The sequence below is a fragment of the Abrus precatorius genome, unplaced genomic scaffold (assembly GCF_003935025.1).
Source record: "Abrus precatorius isolate BTA unplaced genomic scaffold, Abrus_2018 Scaffold5, whole genome shotgun sequence".
Taxonomy (NCBI): domain Eukaryota; kingdom Viridiplantae; phylum Streptophyta; class Magnoliopsida; order Fabales; family Fabaceae; genus Abrus; species Abrus precatorius.
Window position 1 is genome coordinate 17,657,436 of NW_020874395.1, and position 24,260 is coordinate 17,681,695.

General features: G+C 29.7%; 2 protein-coding genes across 2 annotated transcripts; both read left to right on the forward strand.

The window, feature by feature from the left end:
* The first annotated feature begins 1,761 nt into the window (after positions 1-1,761).
* LOC113866841 lies at positions 1,762-2,259 on the forward strand. The gene has a single exon (XM_027501640.1). The coding sequence runs from the start codon at positions 1,762-1,764 to the stop codon at positions 2,257-2,259; it is 498 nt and encodes a 165-aa protein (XP_027357441.1).
* Positions 2,260-4,137: 1,878 nt separating this feature from the next.
* Positions 4,138-4,644, forward strand: LOC113866842. The gene has a single exon (XM_027501641.1). It carries the CDS (start codon positions 4,138-4,140, stop codon positions 4,642-4,644), a length of 507 nt encoding a protein of 168 aa, XP_027357442.1.
* Positions 4,645-24,260: the final 19,616 nt, after the last annotated feature.

The following is a 24,260-nucleotide window of genomic DNA, read 5'->3' on the forward strand; positions in this document are numbered from 1 at the left end:
CTCTCCCTTAATTAATACCCCTAGGTTGCATTAAGTTATATGAATTCCATAATTAGGGTTGTTTCTAATACAGAAAACTTACGTCTTCCTATCTCTAGAAATACATTAAGTCTTTTTAATTGAGCAATGTTAATTTCATGCAGGAATTTTACTCAAATTCAAACAAGAAAACAAGATGGAAGATAATTGATACTACTCAATTAAACCCAAGAGAAGAAAACGTGAAATAGCATTAAGAAGAATTTCAGAATATTTGGTCACATAGGATTCATTATGTCTAGATACTCGAAGGTAAATTAGAACCTAAACATCTTGAAAATAAAATTACAAAAGAGATGAATTAAAGAACTTGATTTCATTCTCCAGCCGTCACCGACTTCGTCTTTCCCCAGAATTGCCTCCCTTAGGTTTATGTGCCAAGTTCCCTTTTATATGAGTCATCCAAGGACTCATCTTCTCGCAGAAGTTTAAATTCTGACGCACGTTCAAAGTACACGCCCATGTACACAACCATGTACTTTGACCGTGTACATTTCTGGTATCTAACAATTGCCCTTTATAACTTTCTTAAAAAGTACACGCCCATGTATACAGCCATGTACTTTGACCGTGTACATCTCTGGCCTCTAAGAATTGCCCTTCACAGCTTTTCTAAGAAGTACACGGCCATGTACTTTGACCGTGTACATCACTGATTTTGATTATGCACTTCAATTGACGCGACCAGTTAGATATACGCTCATATACACAGGCGTGTACTTGCCCGTGTATATCTCTGTTTTGATTATGTGCTTGATTTATGCAACCAGTGAGATACACGTTCATGTACATAGCCATGTACTTGCCCGTGTATATCTCTGGTTCTTTTCTTGCTTCAATTCCCAATATCCTTTAAGTTCTCACTTCTTGATCCTTTTTCCTGAAATATAAATAAAATAGACTTAATAATAAATTCTCTCAATGAATAACTCAAAAATCTCAATTATCATTCATGAATTACAATGTAGGACCAAGTATAGAAAGCATTTATCAAACAGCCACACTTTCCTTCGCTTCATGAAATATAATCCAAACTGGAGGATACCTTAGAGAAGTTCATACAGATGTCAATGACCAACCAGAAGAACTGATGCATCCATCAGAAATTTAGAGGCACAAGTGGGGCAGTTGGCAAAACAGCTTTTAAAGCAGCAAACATCGGGACATTTCTCTGCCAACACACAAACCAACCCAAAGGAGCATTAAAATCAATTACCACAAGAAGTGGTAAGGAGATTGGAAGAGGGATTGGTAATCATTTAGTAAATGAAGAGGAGGTGATGGAGAGTGAAGAGAATGAGAGAAAAGAATGTGAAAAAGAAAAGAGTGGAAATGAGGAAGAAGTTGAAAGAAATAATGAGAGAATTGTATATAGTGAGAAAAAGAAAGTAAAAGAAGAAAAAGAAAAAATGAGAGTGATAAAAGGAAGGATAAGGGTGAGCTTTCACAATTGAAAGACTTACTATATCCTAAGATTCGTTCCAAGAAAGACAATGACAGATAATTTACCAGATTCATGGACATTTTTAAAAGATTGCAGATTAATATTCCCTTCATGGAGGCTATGGAGTAGATGCCAACCTATCCTAGATTCATGAAAGAGTTGCTCACAAAGAAAAGAAGATTCTTAGAGGAGATAGTTGAATTAGAGACAGGTTGCAGTGCAATAATTCAAAATCCTTGCCTCTAAAAACAAATGATCCAAGTAGTTTCACAATTCCAATGACCATAGGTGCATTGCCTGTGGGAAAGGCTTTGTTGGATCTAGGAGCAAGCATCAACCTAATGCCACTATCCACATCAAAAAGGATTAGGGAGCTAGAGATTAAACCTACAAGAATGACTTTGCAACTAGAAGATAGATTTATGAAATTTCTTTATGGTGTAGCAAAGGATGTCTTGATAAAGGTGGATAAATTTGTATTTTTAGTTGATTTTGTAATTGTGGATATAGAAGAAGATATGAAAGTCCTTATAATTTTAGGAAGGCCTTTCATGAAGACTGCCAAAGTAATTATTGATGTGGATAATGGAAAACTAAAGGTGAGAGTTCATGATGAAGAGGTCAATTTTAATGTCTTTGAAGCTATGCACCATCCTAAAGACAAACAACAATGTTTTAAGATGGATGTTATTTATGAGTTATGCATGGTGGAGAAGAAACAATTGCACAAGTCCAGTCCATTGGAAAAAGCTTTAATTAAAGCTTATCAATATTGAAATGAAGAGGAGAAAAAGGAGATTGAAGATTGTTTGAAGAATTTAAAATCCTCTAAAGAACTATTTCCACAGGAAGCTCACCATGAAAATTTATCTCAAGAAGAGAAGATAAAGGAGTAGAAATTAAAGTTGAAAATGTTACCTTCACATCTTAAATATGTGTTTCTAGGAGATGAAGGAAAAAAAACCAGTAGTGATTAGCAGTGCATTGTCAAAAAGAGATGAAGAAAAATTGATTTTAGTATTGAAAGCAAACAAAAGAGCTATAGGTTAGACTTTATCAGATCCTAAAGGTATTAGTCCCTAGTACTAAATGCACAAAATTCACATGGAAGCAGATTTCAAACTAGTAGCTCAACCTCAGAGCCATCTGAATCCTACCATGAAAGAGGTGGTGAACAAGGAAGTGATGAAATTTTTAGATGAAAGAATGATTTATCCTATCTCAGATAGTGTCTAGGTTAGTCCAGTCCAGGTAGTCCCAAAGAAAGGAAGGATGACTGTGGTCAGAAATGATAAGGATGAATTGATTCTAACAAGAACAGTTATTGGCTGAAGAATGTGTATTGACTACAAAAAACTCAATCAAGCTACTAGGAAAGATCACTTCTTGCTGTAGCGAGAAAGCTGTGCTGTAGTGTGGCAACCCTCGCTGTAGCGAGAATACTGTCACAGTAGCAAGACTCCTCTTGCTACAGCTAAAAAACTAGACAAAAATGAACAAAAGTTTCTGATATTTTTGCTACAGCAAGAAGGTCCTTGCTGTAGTGAGAGAGCTTTCTGAAAAATGAGTGAAATTGTTATCTTCTTGCTACAGCGAGAAGGCTCTCGCTGTAACAGAAAGACCTTTAAAGAAAAAGGTGGCATTCTATCGCCCTTTCACTACAGCGAGAAGGCGTCACTGTAGCGAGAGACATAAAATGTGCCATCTTCCTTTATTGCTCTCAAATCCTCCTCTCCACCAAAAATCACTCATGTTTCACTCTCACTCACTCAAGAATCTGCACAATGAACCCTAGGTTTTTCTATATAAACTCTTTAGAAATTAATTTTTGAAACGCAAAGGTGTGTTTTGTTGTTGATGTGTGTAATTAATCCTTTTGTGATGGGTTCCCTTGTGGATTTTCAAACCCTAGAACCCTAAAACGGGGAACATTGACAGGTAGGGTTATAATATGATACTAAAATTAAAGGAAAATTGATGGTTGTGGTGTTTTGGGATATAAGGGCAACATTTCTTCATGGACCCTAGGTTTCTAATTGGGTTATTTTGGAAATTAAAGTTTTGAAATGTAGATCTAGGGTAATTAGAAGGAATATTTTTGGCGTTTTGATGAGAAATAAGTGTAATAGTTCTATATGCATAGTTTCACCTAGTTTCCTTGAACCCTATGATTTTAAAAATGTGATTCATTGATTAAAAGGGTACCAAAGTGGAATTGAGGGTTCTTTAACAATTTCTTGAACCCTATGATCTTGATGTTCTCATGAACCTTAGGGGCTAGAAGTTGAATTGTTCATGTTGTGGTGAGAGTGGTAGAGCCATTATGATTGCTTTTACAAGTCTATTAGGTTCTTTGTGCATAAGTTTTATGATTGAACTTGTAAAATTTGTTCGAAATTGAAATGTTTCTATAGATGAAGCTTAGTTCATCATATCATCATCAAACAAATGGGCTGGTGTAGCAAGGGATATGGGATGAATGTCTATCTTTGGTAGAATTCACGTACAATAATAGTTATCATGCAAGCATCAGAATGACACCCTATGAAGCATTATACGGAAGAAGATGTCAAACTCCCCTATGTTGGTACAAAGTTGGAGAAACAATTCTGTATGCGCCTGATGTAGTATAGAAACAAAATGATCAAGTGAAGATGATTAGAGCAAAGATAAAGGTTGTCCAAGATAGACAAAAGAGCTACCATGATCAGCAAAAGAAGGCATTAGAATTTCAAGTTGGCGATCATGTGTTTTGGAGAGTCTCACCCATTACTGGAGTTGGTAGGGCATTGAAATCTCGAAAGCTATCTCCTAAATTCATTGGACCATTCGAAGTTCTGAGTAAAGTTGGTCCTGTAGCCTATCATATTGCCTTACCCCCAAATCTGTCCAATTTGCATCCTTTGTTTCATGTATCGCAATTGAGGAAATACATTCTAGACCTTTCTCATGTAATTGAATTTGATCCTGTCCAAGTTCACGAGAATTTGTCATATGATGTTTTCCTTGTGAAGATTGTGGATCATCGAATCAAACAGCTAAGGGGTAAAGATATTTCATTGGTAAAGGTGATCTGGAACGCAAGTGATGAAGGAGATACCACTTGTGAACCGAAAGACAAAATGAAGGAAGCGTATCCTCATCTCTTCTTCAATCAGTGAATTTCGAGGGCGAAATTCCTAAAAAGGTAAGAGTAGTGTAACATCCTCTTTTCATTTTCTATAATTTATGTTTTGTTAAATATTAAGCAATATTAGAGTGCATTTAGATAAGAGTATAGAGGATTTTTGGAAGGAGTTTGGTGCAGGATATTTCGCTTAAGTGAGGTAAATCTCGCCCAAGCGAGATTAAGCATACAAAAATACATTGTTGCAAGGCAATCTGACACAAGCGAGATAAGATAAATGCAGCACAACTATCACCTCACCCAGGCGAGAGTAATATTGCTTAGGTGAGATAGGTCGCTTAGGTGAGGACTCATAGGAGAAAGATTCTGCTCTCTGGACATTATCTCGCTCAGGGGCGAGATGGAGCTCGCTTAAGCGAGCTTATCAGAAAATAGTGGGCGAGACCACTGTCAGCATATCTCGCTCAAGTGAGATACCCGTCGCTCAGGTGAGATGTTGTCGCTCAAGCAAGATGTTCCTCACTTAAGCGAGAGCGCGCAAGGCTGAGGTGTATTTAAGAGATTTTTAGCATGAAAATTTTACTTCATTCTAAACTCACGTCTCTCTCTCAAGTTTTCTCTGAACTCTCTCTTTTTTTTAGCTAGATAAAAGCCTCAGAAACTCCAATTTCTCTTCAAAGTTGAGCTTAGACATTGAAGCTAAGCGACTTTAAGTAAGTTTCTTCAGATTAAACTTGATTTTCTCTGATTTTTTTCCTGTTTTTATTTTTTATGGATATCTCTTAGTATTCAGGAGAACTTCCATAGTTGATTGTTGATCGTTTTCATTATCTCTTTGTGAAAGCATCTTTGAGGTAAGGAGAGCTCTATTTTATCGTTATACTACAATATTTATTTTGTACTCTTAGAGCATATATCGAGACAGCTATTGTGTGAATAAGGAAGGAAAAAAAATTTTGTTTGATTGTTTGGACTAATTGATTGTTTAGGCTCAATGGTTGGTATATGCTTATATGCATTATATGAAAAGTACTTAATGTGGAATACTATGAAACCTGCTGAGTGATTATGTTATGACTTTTTGGAATATGTCTGAATATGAAATGATATAACAAGGATTTGAGTGGAATGGACTTACTCTAGAAGTGCTTTACTAAGCACGATCTTATGAACGAGAAAAAAGATAATTCTGAGAATGACTTAAGAGTCGGATATGTATTGAATCTAGTGTGAATAATTACAAGATACACCTGGGGTATAGAGTCGGGAGACGATGAAAATATGGGGGAAACATAGAGTGATGAGCGATATTTGCGTATGTGTACACACTCTTTCTGAGAGCGAATGCGTCATATGACCTCACACTCGTTTTCTGACTAGACTCCTGACTATGCCTTTGTTAAGGGGCTCGATTATTGTATATGTTGTATTTGTGTGATGTGAACGAATAATGAGTAAGACCTAGTTGAATAATGGGGTATAGAGTCGGCGACTATTTACCTAGTTAAGTAAGACCTCAAGAAATGTTGGAGGCATCGATATCTGTGATCACAGTGCACTGGAAGTGCATATTAGAATAAGAGAACGAATAATGAGTAATAAATTGTTGAATGATGTGTGATGTGAATATGTTTGTAATATGAATTTGTGAAATTGAATGTATTGTATTTACATTATAAACTATGATTCTATGATAAATGTTTTTGTAAAGGATAGAATAGACATTCATCTTTACTAAAATTTTCAGGAAACCAAAATAACGGAGCCTCGGGAAAGAATTAGATTAATAGATAGATCAGTACATTATAGGCTCAATTATATATTCAATGAATATCAAAGACTGTGTTATTTTAGATTTGTTGTCCTTGTGGAGACTGAGCCGAGGACTTTTGTTATGGCAAAGATGGATTTCTTTCTCAATATTTCTTTTGATTTTCCTAAGAATAGAATACATTAGACCATATATATAGGTATCATTAGAACTCCCGCAACTCTCACCTATCTATTCACCTGTCATGATCATGACCATCTCGAAAGACCGTCTAGATGGACCTTTGAGCGCGTCACTGGCACAGAGGTCACAGCTGATTCAGGCAATCGCTACTTCAGATCAGACAAAGATCTGGATTTGGAAGACTTAGTCGAGATAGAGAGTTGGGATGCGAGTAATGAATAAGACCGATCTTCAGTATTTGGTTATGGGGAAGACTGCTCTGAGATTTATCTTTGTTTATGTGATGTAAATATTCTGGTTATGTAAATATTGTTTTAAGTCTCATATGAGTCTAGAGGAATTTGCAGCTTCTCAGCAGTGGCCTAGGGACATGCCATAATTTTAGGGAGGGGTAGGCTCATCTGGAGCAACTAATGAAGGCACCAGAGATGGAAATAGAGATAGAGATGAAGACATTAGTGCTGATATGGAAGAGGAAGAATACAGAGATGAATTTTTCAAAGAAAGACAAAAAATTGAGGGACATGTTTATATTCAGTTTATGTTTATGTTTATAATTTTGTGTTGTTATTTCTGTTGTTTATGTGGTGTTTGACTATGTGTTTAAGTCGTGAGTTGCACTTTTATTTTGGATATTGTGAATATATAGCATCATCAGTGGTTGAAGCATATTTTGGCAAGTTATAAGTGCATTGGTAGTTATATGGTATAGAATTAGCTAAGGTATAATGTCATGTGGAGTAAATGCAAATGTTAGTTGTTAGGAAATGTTTTGAAAAACTTCTTGGTTTTTCAAAGTAGTACCATTTATTTTGGTGAATGTGGTTTGGAGATATTCAAATTGGTAGTGTTCTGAATCTAGGATTTGGTTTGAAAGATCAAAGAAAAATGGTTTTTGTGAATGTGACAAGTTGAGGTTTTAAGTAAAAGAGAGTTAGGATGTCTTGTGCATGGAAATAATTAATTAGAAAATTTGAGCAATTCATTTGTGTTAATCAAAGAAAAATGATTTTAGCCAAAAGAGTGCAAGTGTGAGTGCCGTAAATAAGTAAATAAACTTCACTGAATTTTTTTAGTTAACTTTGCTCGAGTTTCTAATTGCTATTAAGCAGCATAAGTCATGGAGATGATTAGGGCATAGCTTGTAAATACAGTTTATAGCTAGAGCCAAAAAGCCAAATAGGGGAATATCCAAAGATCCACAAAAATATGGTGTTAATTAGAGTGAGGAACAATAGAGATTGAAACCAACAAACGAATGGTAATCTTGATTGCACTAATGCTCTAACTCACTTTGAATTCTAGAAAAAATAATGATTTATTTGTAAGCCTAGCCATGTTACAACCGCTTTGAAAGACCCTATGATCCATATCGTTTGTGTGTACTTAGTTTGATGAGATGTAAAAAGCAAAGCTAAACATAAGGAATTCAGTGAGGAAAGTGAGAGAAAAACTAAATTTGTGAGAATGAGAGGCTTTTTCTTTTGATTATTGAATGTTGTTGCTCTTATTTTCTTAAAAATGAAATGCACTAGCATTCTGATTCTTTTAAACGGATAAGCAATATCCTTGATCATGAACAATGCTCCTTAGTTGAAAATTTTTGAAACATTATGATGAACACAAAAAGCAATGATGATTAATTCCATCTCAAACCATTTTCAAAGGTTTCTTGTAAAAATGTTTGTGCATTCAATTACTTTGTTTGAGGACAAGCAAGGGATAGTTTTTAAATGTATAAAATGGGTAACTTTAAATGATGATTTGAGCATTTTTCATGTTGAATGTTTGGACCTTTTGGTTAAAATTCCCCTTTTGCAATTACTTGTATATTTTAAGAAAAAAATATAAATATAAGTATTTTGATTCCTTTTTGATATATTTTGTAGTTAGAATCAGAAGAGATACATCACTCGAAGTTGAAGAAATTTGAAAAAGTAAGAACCTTCAAACTTTATTTGTTTATATCTTATTTCTTGTTACTATGGTTGCAATGAGCAACTAAACTTTGTATGAGATTGAATGTAAATCTTTAAACTTGATGTATTCTCAGTAATTTATATAAATATAGCCGTTTCTTCTTCATTTCTATTGATTTGGTGATTTCAATTTGTGTTAATGTTTGAATTTGTCTATTTTATAGCTTCTTGAACCTAGATATGAGTTGTATTTGGAAAGATATTACTTAGATCCGGATCTGATTGAAATTACTCGATAACCGGTTACTCTAGGAATAGATTTCAAGTTATTGATTACTTTTAAATCCTGATTATAATGTTGGATAATTTGTTAATTGCTTGAGAGATCAACATTTAAGAAATCATCTTAGAAATATATTTTCAAGGAATTGAGATATATGATTTTTGTATTTTGCATCAAATTCACTAGAAATGATTGTTATGTTTATTGTTGAATTACTAGAGTACAAAGAGGGAGATAGATCAAATTCAATCCCAGTTTCTTTAATTTGAATTTTACTATATTTTACATTATCGTTTTACATTATAATTGTTACTCAAAATCTTATGAAAATCATCAATCAATTTTGTTGTATATAAGCTCAATTAATTTTTATCTTAACAATTAATACATTTTGAATTATTTTTTGAGGATGATATTCCGATACTCTACTGGTTATTAGTTGCAATAGACCTGGTATACTTGTCGTATTTGTAGGAAAAAACCCAACAACTAGTTTTTATTTTTCCTAACAATTTTAAGTAGGAGTACAAGGAAATGAGAAAGTCAAAGGAAAACAAGTATTGAATTTGATAATTGTTAAATAATATTCTGATAGACTTCTAAGCATCGTCAACAAAGTGAAGTTTCTTGAAACTGAGTTTCCTAATGTAAGAATTGTTCAAAATTTACTATGACTATTTTAAAGAGGTTTGAATCCACTATTTTTTTTTTTTTTGAAAAATTTTAAAGATTTATCATTTTAGCATCATTGTATACTTTGTGAGCCTAAGAACAAAAGATACCAAATTAAAAATGAGCCATGGTTACAAAAGAAAGAAAAAAAAGACTTTGGTAATCTACTTTAGTTGATACTTAAATAAAGTCATCTAACTTGTTTAATATGAAATTGTAAGAAAAATAATAGATTTAATTGAAATAATATATATTTAATTAAAATTATATATATATATATTAATACTAGTATTTTTAACTCATGTACTATACGAAAGTATTTTATTAAAAATACAATTTAAAAAAAATTATTTTAATGAATTAAATATTTATAATATACATAAATTAAAAAAAAGAATTTAAATAAAAGATAAATAGTCACAATAAATTTTTATAATAAAGAAATATACGTGTATATTAAAAAAATTATACATTTTTATCTGAAGAAAAATTAACAAATAAGAATTAATAATATTTTTTTATATTTTATATCTTTTTAAAAACTTCTTTGAATGTAAATAAATGATAAGAATAATATTATTTTGATTGAATATATTATAATTGTGCTTGTAATGCATATGTTGCATAGGAAAATATTATTTTAAATTAAAATATAAAAAATAAAAATTTAAATATTATCAATAAATAATAAGTCTTCGATAATAGTAGGTGATTGTAAAATTTATAAAATATTTACAATATGTTTGTTATTTATCATTCACTTTATAATTTAAATATCAATATAATTTTACTAACAAAAATATTTGTGTGAAAATGATTTTATATGTGTGTCATATTTAAATAATATTTTTTAATAAAGTCAATCTCATATCAACTATGTAATAATTAAATTGTATTAGCCCAATTAAATGATATAAAATAATAAATAAATTTTTTTATTAAAAATATAAACCAAAATAAATTTATTGGTTTACTTTATTATTAAATATATTTTTATATTAATCTTATATAACTTCACATAAGTAGTATAATAATACAAAAATTCAATACATAGTTATAGAATAAAATTTAAGCATATATATATATATATATATATGCGAGTATGGGTCGAGGTTGGTACTTAGATATTTATACCCATACTCATCCTCATTAAAATTTACAAGTGTTTATCCATATGCATCCTCATACTCATGTAGTGAGTAAATACCCTACTTATTGTGAGTAAATTTTGCAGGTACCTATCGAGTACTTTATCCATTGTCATCCCTATTGCTTATAGCACTCTACTAAAGTATAAGTAAAATTTTGTTTAGTTGTACCATTGGAGGCAAAATGCTTACTTAGGAATGGGGCATGTAAACAAATGTGTTCATATTTATACCTCACTTTGTATAGTTGTACCATAAGTGATATAAGTCGGACATATACTTATGAGCATAAACATTATATTATCTGCTCTCTCTAGCTCACCTTAAATTAAAAATTTAATTAATTTCATCATCACTGTTTCAAGTCATGAGCTTGTAAAATTTAGGGGAAAAGTAATTATTAATTATTCCTTGTAGCTAATAAACATATCAGAAACAAGAAATTTATTTGGTTTTTTAGTGAAAGGAAATATATGTGCTATTGCATTGTTGGATTGTTGTTGTAGTGTATACTTATAATATTAGATGTCAAGCGAGCCAAAATTGGGACTAAATGGCAAGCCAAAATTGGGACTAAATCATGGAAACTCATTATAGTAATACCTTCATTTTTATTATTGCATATTCATTTTATTTGTTATTTTATTTTAAATAGAAAAAATTTTAAAATTATGAAAATTATAGAGAATCTTGGTCAAGTGAGGTATGCCTCGCTCAAGTGAAATTATATTTTCTAGGTCAGACATTTAGGGCATTTTCGCTCAGACGAGATGAGTCTCGCTCAGGCAAGAATAGATAATATCAGCTTAATTATTCTCTTACTCATGCGAGAATGGATAATATCAATTTAACTATCCTCTCAATCGGCGAGAAGGCAAAGGAAAATGTGGGAACTCTTTAGACCAATTCTCACTCAAGCGAGATTATCAGAAAACTGGGTAATTGTTCCATCTAGTGTTCTCGCCCAGGTAAAAAAAAGTCTCACCCAAGCAAGAATGTCTCTCACTCAAGCGAGATTTGGCGGGCCAAAATGGCATTTAAGAAACTTTCCTTTTTTAAAACATGTATTACAAGCCAAGTAATCTCTCCTCAATTTTCTCCCTGCACTATCTCTTACCTTTTTCATAGAAAACTCTCATAAACTATGAATTATCTTTAAATCCAAGCTCATATGTCTTTTTCTTTTGATACCAAGTAAGTTTCTAGGAGCTCAATCTTCTCAGGTCCCTTCTATTTCTCCATTTTCTCTCCTCTCAAAAGTGGAACACTTTAAATACAAAGGAAAAACTTGGTCATTAGATAACCTCTTCCATAAAAGCTTTTTACAAAAATCATCTTTTGAGGTAAGGAAGGTTCTATCCCATCATTTATAGCTTTAACTAAAGAACTTTCTTTCATTTTTATACAAATGCTTTGTTTGGTAGTGGTATTATGATGTTTACTTTAAAAATCTAAACTTAAAAATATACCAAACTTTAAAGTTTGACTTAAGGGTCATTTGAATCAAAGTTTTCTAGAAAAAGTCATGAGTAAGACGTTATTTAAGTGATTTTCTTAATATAGATAAATTTTAAAATGGATGGTTGTATGGTACTGTGTTGTGAGAAGTTTGCATAAGACATATATAAAAAAAGTTGTAGTACAAAATAATTATATAGTGATATGTTTCAAAACTCAAAAATAGAGGATTTGTATTTTAAAGTAATTATAGCATCAAAATGATGTTGGAGTTGAGTCTAGAGGTGTTTGATTTCTATCAAATTGTTTGATGATTTAACTATAATTAAATGGTATGTTATTATGATTGTGTATTTTTGTTTGAGAATTTATATATGTTTGAGTATTATCTGAAGGTGTGAAAATATGATTTTTGAAAATATATGATTTGAGTTGAGTCGAGAGGTAGTTGATCTTGGACATATTGTATTGATTTGTATAATGTCATATTTTGAATTATTAAGAAAGTGTGAAATTGATTGCATGTGAAAGGAAATTATGAAAAGAGAATTGGTGTGTATGGTCGTGAATGCGAATTTGAAGTTGCTTGTGTTACCAAAATGGAGAGAGAATTGCTAAGCAAATGTGAGTCATGAAAAAGTGACAAAAAATAAGTATGAATAGTTATAGAGATACACTATGAGTATAGAGTTCAGGGAAGATTTGGAAAATCTGGAGTAATGAGGGTGATGAATGGTATTCGTAGTGGATACACATAAATTGTTGAAACGAAAACATTATAGTCTTCACACTTATATCTTGACTAGACTTATGACTATACCTTTTATAGAAGGGGCGAAGTGGACATGTATCTATGTTGATCCGACTAGTCAACGACTATCTATACTTATAAAAGACCTTAAGGGATCCTAGGAGTAATGATTGTAAAATTGTAATATATGTGTTATGACACAATGATTGTATGCTTATAATATATGAGTTATATCATATTGATTGGTATGATTATAATATATATGTTGTAATATATCAATGATGTAATTATAACACATGTGTTGTAACACTAATTGGTGTAATATAATGCATGTATTATAATATACTACTCAGTGTAAAAAATTTATGAATTAATATGATCTTAATATATGTTATAAATATTAATGATGTGATTGACTTATTGTTTGATCTACTGCGAATTTATTAAATTTTTATTTCAATTTAATTTTATAGTGGTGAGTAGAAACCTCATTTTACTTATATTTACACGAAATAGAGTATGATTATCTTAAAAAAAAAAAGCTAGATTAATTCAAACTATGATCATATTCTCTAAGTTGTTATGTGGGAGTGATATGCCCATTAGAATCTAATATACCTTGATTTTTATTCTTTTGGTAATTATATAATTCAATTTCTAATGTATTTTGATCATAAATTATAAATATTGTATTTATGTATTTCAGTAGTACAAATAAAATAATTGTTTAATGTTGTTCAAATTTTACTTAGTAAGCTATATTATGATGAAAAATTATTTAATTATATTTAAATTATTCATAAATTATCACAAAATGCTTTTATAAAAATAGGAGTGTTTACAATTCATAAATTTATAAATTATTACTTAAGCTGAGGTGTTAAAATAACTGCACTGGAAAAGTGTGTGTGCGCGTTACAAGTGATTAATCATATATGTAATATCTACCGTACGTGAGTATTTTTCATTTTTATTTATGTAAAGAGGGAATCAAGTTGTAGGTTAAACCGGAAAAAAAATGTAAAGTTGTCGAGTTTTAGCATGGTTGGATTATAATTTGCCAACCGCCCAACTCTAATGCGGTTGGATCACAAATAAATTATGTTAAACTCTAAGGTGACATTATAAGATGGTCTTGATGAAGAACATTTAGCAAACGAATGGAAACTGTTCTTCTTTTCAAATAAGTAGCGAGGAATGATCTGGTAGCCTATGTCTCGCGCATACTTTAATTCTTCGCTATAATACACACCAACGAATTCACTGGTGGGGAAGAGTAGAATTTTACTACGATCATCCCGATAGGGAAGAAAAGGCTTCTTGACAGTCTTCGGGCATACCACGTGTTTCAATAAAGCCAAACAAGTTGTAAATGAGTGAAATCCGTTTTTGCATAGCTTGCATTCTCTTTATTTGCCAATGAACATCTACCTTTCGTCTGTAACTTGCATTTTTTCCTTTGTTTAATGCATCCTCGAACTTGAGTGAAAGCCAATGCGTTTTCCGAACCAAAACGGAAGGTAGCTTGGAGGATATTCGATTCACCAGTCGTCATAGACAGAAAATTATATGATGATCATGCCAGTTCATTAGGTAATATGGGTCCAATTCCTCTTTTAAAATAAACTGTATATTTTAAACTTGAAAATAAGCCAAACCTTAAAAATATGATGTGAAGCAAACTTTATAAATACAAATATATTAATTAGTTCAGGGCAAAAAGGTCTTAAAGATTATTTGACAAATGCATTAGCTTGGTACAGTGTTTTGAATATTATGTAATAGTCTTTGATATTACGAAAGATTACAAACAAATGGGTGCCAAACAGGTAGAGGAAGACATGCATTTTATTTTCTTATTTTTTCTAAATCAAAGACATATTTATTAACAAGCAATTCTATTTGAATTAAATTATACAAACTAAAAAAGGTCTATATTCCTAACATCAAATTATTGATGCATATTATAGAAAATGGGAAACTAAGAAAGGCATATAGGGTGAAAAGAGTGATGGATGGATGCATGCATATCAGAGGCAGAGCATGTTCAGCGATTGGGTCTAGGAAAAACTCTTCTAGCAGTAATATAGAAGCAAAAAATGTCCCTTACAACGCGGCGAAACGTCCACATAGTGATGGAATCGCCTTCAACCAAGCCATGTTCTTCACGGAAAGTGCTCCATCCTCGATTAAGCACAAAGTAACGTTGTGTCGTCCATTTCTTCAACATCATGTAGTACTCGTGTCCACCTACGTCGTACACCGTCACTGGAAACGTGTTTTTAAGATCACTGTCGTCGTCACCTTCTTTCAAGAACTCTGTCACCATTTCTTCAAACTCCGGCTCGCGAAATATGAGGTTCCACGCATCGTCGTTTCCTCCCAGTCGCTTCTCAAACGGCTTGCTCAATTTGCCGTCTTTCACAATGGCTCTCACACAAACAGTTAGTTGCAATAAACGCTCCTCGTAAATCCTTGCTGCTTCCATGTCTTGTTCACTCATTACAATCTCTTTATTTTTGTCTCTAGCGTTCTTTCCCTTCCTTTTTCTTGAATGCGAGCTCTCTGCCATTTCTTCTTTTGGATTTATTCCGTTAAGTAATTTCCATTTTTTTATCCCACTGTTATGAAATTACTTTTCTTAATTTTTATGATTCTCACGCAACTCAAAGTTTGAAGCACTAACCTGAATCCGTATTAGCTTTGATGTGATCTTCTCTGGTATTCACGACCTTCGAATATTTTCCCAACTCATCTTTCTTCTGGTCTCCGGAGAAAGTGCTATCGCACGTAAAATGAGAGAGACTGCAAACCTATTTTAGCAAGGGACTGTAAACCTATTTTAGCAGCAGCGCCTTCTTTTTCACATTTATTTCGTCTGAACAAGTGCATTACAACTGGATTTACAATTATATCCATTGTTCTTATATTTTATATTTAATAACTATCGTATTAAATTTTTAATTAGAATTATGTTATATTAATTATTAAAATAATTTAATATTTTTTTCTAACTTTTACATACAATAAAAAAAATAGTAATTTGTGATTAATTTTTTAATTATTAATATAAAAATTTTGCTCGCTAAATTTATTAGCAACTTGTTCGATTTTAAAAATTGAATTAATAATTAATTTTAAAACTTGATTGAGTGATTAATTTTAGAGATTGATTCGTGACTGAATTTTTCTTGAAACTAATTTTAGTAACTAATTTAGAAATAAAATTTGTGATCAATTTTGAGATAAATTTTAATTTTAAAGATGATTTGGTAACAAATTTTAGAGATAGGTATAGCAACTATTTTCATGAGTAAAGTTAAAATTGACACATAGAACATCCTAGGATCAAAATTGATCACTAATAATTTAAATATTAATTTTTAGTTTAAAAATAAATTTAAAATTAATCAAATTTTTTTTAATATACATAGATATGTCACTAGTAATAACAATGTTGAGATACGATGGACATATTTTATATATAATACACATAACATAAGCGTTTAACTCCATCCACAGTAACAAGTAATTCTCTAGAATATAATACAAATGGTTAAAGTCTCTCATTTCATATACAATACACACTACATAAATCTCTAACTTCATGTATGCATAGAAAAATATATGATATTTAATATAAGATAACAAACATTAAATTTTTCATTTTAACTCTCCATTTGTTACTTCTTCACGAATAGGTTACATTGTTGTAACTCAGAAGGTTAAGAATTCATCTTTTCTATCATTTTTTTTTTGTAACAATTACTTATTCAATTGAATATCTCCCAGTATTTACAGTCTAAGAAAGTTATTCTTTTAATTTCTTTCTTAATTTTTGAGGTTCCTCTCTCCGTACCCACTAAAAACTTGAGCCATTATAAGGTCTTCCAACTGTAACACCCTATATGTTATATCATAAATATATTGTAATTTATGCAAATATATGAGAAATAATTGAATTACTATTTAAAAAAAGTGAACAAAATCCAAAAATATGATCGTTCAAAAATAAAGAATTCATTTAAAAAGGCAAAAATTTAGAACTGCATAAAAGATATTGAAATACAGTATTTATCAACTCAAGGTCCTTATTACAATATATAATATATTACATTTATAAATTATTATTAAAATATATTACATAACAGTTCAAGTCTAATCCCACGTACTGAAATTATATAAACTAAATCTATATTAAGGCAACTATTTATTTTTGCCAAATCTTCAACAGTCAATTCATTATTCTTTCCAAGGTAGGTAGCATCAGGGTTTGCCACTACTTCTGGACTAGAGAATCTCTCAAAGGTATAGCTATTAGGTCTTTCCAATGAATCATGATCATGATAAGTAAAAATATTATTCATGATCTAAGAAGGCATCTCTATTTCCCAGTATAAATAAAAACTAAGAGTCTAATGAATGTGACAATTGGTAGAAAAATTAAAAGGGATGGCACAATTATAGATTACTTCTAAAATACATTCATGATTATCTTCAAAATATATTCTGAAATTTAAATGAACAATACATATGTATTCCCTAAAAATATAATCTAATCTACATCTTGCAAAATTGTCTACAATTCTAATTTTCCTTTGAGGCGTCGTCATCCTTATTCACTGCAATGTTACGTAAGAGTGAGCGTTTATTCTACCACTCAAGCATAAAATAGACACATCACATCATGCGTTAAAGTAATTTCATAATCATAATATAATATATCACCACAGTATAATCATAAGCATAAAATAAGATATCAGTTCATGTCACAAGGCCATATAACACAAATTTTCATACTATAACAAGTGTTGATACAATCCATCACAACATTATAGTGTCTCTTCTAAAGAAGCACTTTCAGTGCACTGTGATTATAGTCAAGCGATGCCTCCAGCAGTTCCTGAGGTGTTACTCAACCAGGTAAATAGTCACCGATTAGCTCATGCAACATGGATACAACGTATGCAATCATGAGTCCCTTAACAAAAGATAGTCAAGAGTCTAGTCGAGAAATGAGTGTGAGGCAATGTAGTGCATTCGCTCTCAACAATAAACAATAATGTGTACACAATTGCAAATGTCACTCACCATTCTATATTTTTCCAAGATATTCGCATCGCCTCCAAACTATGTAACTATCAACACTAGATCCATCTAATTTTCGTAATTGTTTCATAATCCAATCACAAGATCGCGCTTACTAAAACTTCCAGACCAATTCCAGATTGCTCATCATGTTAGTACATGACTCCATTATAATGACAAGTTTCTTAATCACGACATCGTGTTTATCATAATCTTTTCAAACGTATATCAACAATACAATATAAATATTTCAGTCCAATTAATACATTATCACATTCAACATATTCAAAATATAACAACAAGTGTTCATCTAGTTGTACAATCATGTCATCTAATCATATAACTCATGTAAACACAGTATAATTAGTCAACCAACTAATCAAACACATATATATCAACAATCTTACTTCACTAACACTTATTATTTATACATATATTGTTAGATAGTGCTATATAATAAGGCTCTCATGAGCTCAACATACAACCTATAATATAAGGATAAAATAAAGCTATCCTTACCTTCAAATGAAGGTCTAAAGAGACATATCATTCAAAAACGGACTTCTCCTTAAGATCTCTTGGAAGTACAATCCTAGATTTGAAGGACAATTAGTGTTTTAAGGGAGTTCAAAGAGTTGAAAGAAGGAATGTGAAATGGATGAAGACATGAAATTTTATGCTGAAGAATTCTTAAATACCCTTAAAATCGCAATATTCTTGCTGCAACGAATCACTTTTTGCTACAGTGAGAGATTACTCGAAACATACTTGCTATAGCGAGTTATCTCTCGCTACAGCAAGATGACTCTCGCTACAGTAAAAATATCAAACAAAATATGCATATGTTTTTTTGCATTTTTTTTCTATCCTCGCTACAACGATAATGCTCCAGAACATTTCATCCTAATACTTGACTCCACCGCCTTACTTTCACTACAGCGAGTCTTATCTTGTTACAGCGAGAATTATTTCGCTACAATGAGAATTCCCACAGTTCCAATACTTACAAAACTCTTCCAATACCCATTCACATATAGATTTAACACATTGTGCAATTATAACTAATATAAAAATGGGGGTGTTATACCAACTACTTCATAGGACTCCAACTCAAAGCCATATACTCTTCCTATTTTTTGTTCCAGCTACCTAATGTCACACATCTAACTTATTCGATGGAGGAATTCCTTGAAAAAATTATATTTGTCTTGCTTCCATGTGTATGTAAGTTCTACAACCTATAGGAACTGTGTAGGATATTTCAAAAAAAGCAAGCATTTTTATGGAACTTAGCGCTAATCAACAAAAAAATTCAATTAATGAAATAAAAAAAGAGGCGTAGATGACTTATATATAAATTTATAAAACTCTTTTCTCTCTCCCTGCTCTCTTATTTTCTATTCATACTTACTTTTTTAAAACATAAAAAAATGGATAAAAATAAAAGATATAATATAGGAAAAAGAAAATGAATAATCATTAAATGAAATAATTGGGTCTATAAATATATTATCCACAATGAGATTACTTTTTTTATTTATTTTTTATTCTATATCATTTCAAATAGAATTAAATATTTATTATTATTATTATTATTATTATTTTTAGAATATTTCAAATATTATTTTATAATTAGATAGAATTTTTAAAAAAAAAGTCTGTAAAAATAACGTATTTGTGTGGTGCTTTTTGAAATGTATCCATAAGTTAAATTCATGCTTGGAGCTGTCTCATACCATAAATAAACTCGACCACTTAAGAAATATGTTGAATAGGCAAATTCACACCTCTTACAACCAACACAGTCTTCTATTCTTGGAACAGAAATAATTTGCTTAACTTTACATTGGTCTTAAGGTGTCATTTCTAATACATTGGTGGGTAGACTCGAACACCTTTAGTACATCCTATACATATATCATAAACTACAATTATTAAATATTAAATGAAATTAAAATAAATAATGATTATAAAATAAAAATTAAATTTATAGTTATAACTATTGTTAGATAAATTATTTTAAAATTTTCAATAACAATGTTTAATTGTCATTGGTCAATATTTAAAATATAGAATACATAAAATTGTTTAAATTAATCTATTATCATCATATTATTGATTTAGTAACATAAAATTAATAATTTTTATAAATAACAAAGTTACATTCTTAAACATAATAACAATATTTATCAAATTATGTCTAAATTTTAAAATAATAATTATAAATTATTATAATAAATTTAAAATATATTTTATAGTTGTGATTAGAATAATTAATACCAAATGATTTTAAAGCAAGACAATATTTAATTTACATTGTCTAATATTTAAATTAGGGTTTAAATATTTCTTCTAATATAAAAAATTGATCTCCAATTTTAATTTCTACTCTATCGACATAGTTGCACTTTTTTTTTTATGTTCAATATAATAAAATATATATGAAAGAGATCAATTTATTTTAATTTATTATACAATTTATTTGTTTTAAAATAACTCAATGGTCATAATATAAAATTAAATATAAACATCACAATACTACTATAATATTATAACATTAAAAATAATCAAATAATTAGTTATTATATTGTTTCATTTTTATAATTATTCAAATAAAAATTTATAAATAATATCCCAAAAATGATTGTAGTGATTTTCAATATGATTGTATTAATTATTAAATATCACATGATTTATTTTTAAATTTTTAAAATTAAAAGACTTAGCTTTAAAATTTATTATTATAATATATTTAAACATTTGAAATATTTACTAATTTTTATTTATAAATATTATTTAATTTTAAAAATATTTTTTAAATGCACTACTTTCATTATAATTAGCCACCAAATTTAGTTATTAAATTACAGACCAATTTTGCTATTGGAGTTTGTTGCAGCTTAGCCACCAAAAAATACAACCGAATAACAACCGATAATAACAACTAAATTAACAAAAAAAAAAAGGTTGCAATTAATAACGGTAGTCACAATTAGCAACTAGGTAAATGGTGGCTAAATAGCAAATAAAATTTTTTAGTTACTAAATTCAAATTTTTACAACCGAATATATTTTCGGTCACTAAAAATGTTTGTAACCAATATATTAGTCATGGAACATAATTAATGGATATTTTGGTGGCTAAAAAAATTTATAACCAAAATTTATATTTTAGTCACCAATTTTGTCCTCTATATTCCAAACTTTTTACGGTTTTCTCCAGTATTTCTATCAATATTTCTGTGATATTTTGAAATGCTTTGACACCAATTTAAATTATTAAATATTTTTATTTTCTTTTCGTAGATTCTGTAATAGTTTTTCTCTTTTGAAACTTTACTCTTTGTTTTTTCTTTTCTCTCTCATGTTTTAAATTAAACTGAAATTACTTTATACCAATGATCCACATGTTCAATTATGTATGTCAAACTTCAAATTACATTATTTATTTATTTTGTGGCTGGAAAAAAGAAAAGACTTATATGAAGCTTCATCCAAATCGTTGAAAAGTTGGGAAGTCTTGAACGCCATAACAGTTTTTGTTTGACTTGGACATCCAACTTACATTTCCATGGAATTCACACCTTCTTAGATGATGAAGAGCTTCAGAGAGAGGATGAATTCACATCGATAAACATTCTCTTTATGATATGAACATGGGGAAGGAAATTAAATTAACAAGTGTCTAACAGCGAATTTCAATAATGAATTTCAATTATACATCATAGACTGGATCAAACGAAGATACTTCTAATACAAGCAATCACAATGTTAAGAAAACATATGAAGTGAAGGGGTTGAATGAGCTAGGAAGATGCACTTCAATTGCTTACTTGGAATGCTTTTCAATCAAAGTTGATCCAAGTTATGCAAATGTCTTAAATCATGTAATAACTTATGCTTCGGGCTTCCATTAGCTTTAGAAGTAACAGGAACAACTTATATGGACAAAATATAGAAGCATGGGAATCTGCTCTAAATCAATAGGAAAGAATTTATATTAATAAAAGTTCTAGAGATACTTGAAATAAAACTTTGTTTAGGAAGAAGAAAAGAGTGTTTTTCTTGTCATCATTGCTGGTTGTTTCAAAGGATATCACGTGCCAAAAATGGAACAAGTACTTCATCATCATTACGGTGCAAACATGAATCATATTATGTAATAAAAAAGGAACTTTGTCTTTTAATTTTTCAAAATCATGTAATAAATTTAAAATATGAGAAATTATATTATTTTTAGCGTGATTATTCTTATTGAAGATACCAATAGTATATATATATATATAGAGGCATTTTAAGTGAAATGAATTTGTATTATGAGAGGTGAGAGACATTACAAATTATGAGAGGTGAGAGACATTAATAATGACTGCTTTTTTCTTTCTCTTGTTAATTATTTGAACTAATAACCATTATTAATGTCTCTCATCTCTTATAATAATAAACTCTTCTCATTTGAAATACTTTCTATATATATTAGTAATAATAATAATAGTTTTTATTTATGTATTTATGATTAAGTATTTACCATGAGAATTGATGTGTTGAAATTTCAGTTTCTATAGAATGAATATTACCTAGTTTTCTCAGTCTACTAAAATCACTTTTCTAAGAAATGGATGATTTTGGCAGAGAACCTAATTGAGAAGACCGTTACTTTTCTTCCAAGCATCCCATGATATTCAAAGTCACTTAAAAAAGTTTTTAATATTAAAAATTGACATTTTTAAATTTTAAAGTATAAGTTTTAATTCATTGTCTATATTATCTTTTTTTTTTTAATATATCTTAGACCTAAGTATCTCAGAAAAACTACAATAAAATAATTTTATGATTGTAATAAATTTTAATTATGTGTAAATATTTATACACTTTTATAAGAACATCAATTTACACAAAAAAAAAATAATTATTTATGACACGATTATTTTAAGCTAAATAAGTATAAAATCACCATCATAAAATAATTTCTGTATGTAAAAGTAAAATATGTTTTAATATATTAATTTTAGAATTTTGTTATCGATTGTAAATATTTTAATATTATTTATAATTATATTGTAAATATAGTGTAAATGATAACATGAGCTTTAACTTTTATATTTTACAGTCTCTTGAAAGCGTTAGTATGATTCTTTTTTTTGTTTGAAAGTTATTAGTATGATTTTCAGTTATGATTTTTAGTTGATAATTAAAGTTTTATTTATTTTTAAAGGAGTTGGTCAGGTTGAAAGTTCCATTAAATACTCAAGCACTTATATTAAGAATTGAAAATATACTATTACCTAGAAATAACACTATCAGTTTTTGTGGGGTGAGAATTATAACCTATACACAATAAGAATAAAGGTTTTTTTTTTGTTTTTTACGCAAGTGATCTTTAAAGGAGTATTGTAGAGGATTATGAGGTTGATCCATTACTAGAAAATTTTAATACTTAATCAAATTATGTTTAATAAGGAAAAAAACAGTCAAAATCAAAGGCAAAATATTGACTAATTTTTGTTATTTTTCTAGTAATCTCAAGTAGGAGTACAAAGAAAATGAAAAAGTAAAAGAAAAACAAATATTGAATTTGATTAGAGAGTTTGAGATACAAGAGTTAAAATAGTTGAAAAATATTTTGATATACTTCTAAGTATTCTCAACAAAGTGATGTATTTTAAAACAGAATTTTTTGATATAAGAATTGTTCAAAAGTTATTGTGAATATTTTAAAGAGGTTTGAATCCTCTATTTCTTTTTTGAAAATTTTTAAAGATTTGTTAATTATTACTTTGACAGAGTTGTTGTATGCTTTGTAAGTCTAAGAACAAAAGATACCAAACTAAAAATGAGTCATGGTTACAAAAGAAAGAAAAAGAAGACTTTGCCAATCTACTTCAGTTGATACTTAAATGAAGTCATCTAACGTGTTTAATGTCCAAAAAACTTTTTGCTTTTTAAGAAAGTGACTCATTTGCAAATAAATTAATAAAGTCAAGGAAATTGTAATAAAACACAGTAAAATATCATTTGAAACAAATTAATAAAGTAAAGGAAGTTGTAATAAAACAGAATAAACTATCATTTGAAACAAATAAGATAAAGCAAAGAGAACAGTAACACTAAGGCAGAGTGAGGTTAAGAGTCAAAAAGCATGAAATAGGAAACTGGAAAGCTGTGTTGTTTACACATTCATATTTCTAATTTGTTATGACTGGCAAAGTAACTATAACTGATAACTTGTCAGATTAGCTCTCTAACCTAATTGATATTGCTGCTATGACAACTGTCAACAGGATTAACTAACTGAACTTCCTCCAGTTTTTTTTAATATAAACCCTCTTACTTTTAGGGGGAGGGTGTTTGCTTTATTTACATATTGTTTACTATTT

Bases quoted from the DNA above. Each gene is read 5' to 3' on its own strand.
- LOC113866841 (XM_027501640.1), top strand. From the start codon at position 1,762: ATGACCATAGGTGCATTGCCTGTGGGAAAGGCTTTGTTGGATCTAGGA.
- LOC113866842 (XM_027501641.1), top strand. From the start codon at position 4,138: ATGATTAGAGCAAAGATAAAGGTTGTCCAAGATAGACAAAAGAGCTAC.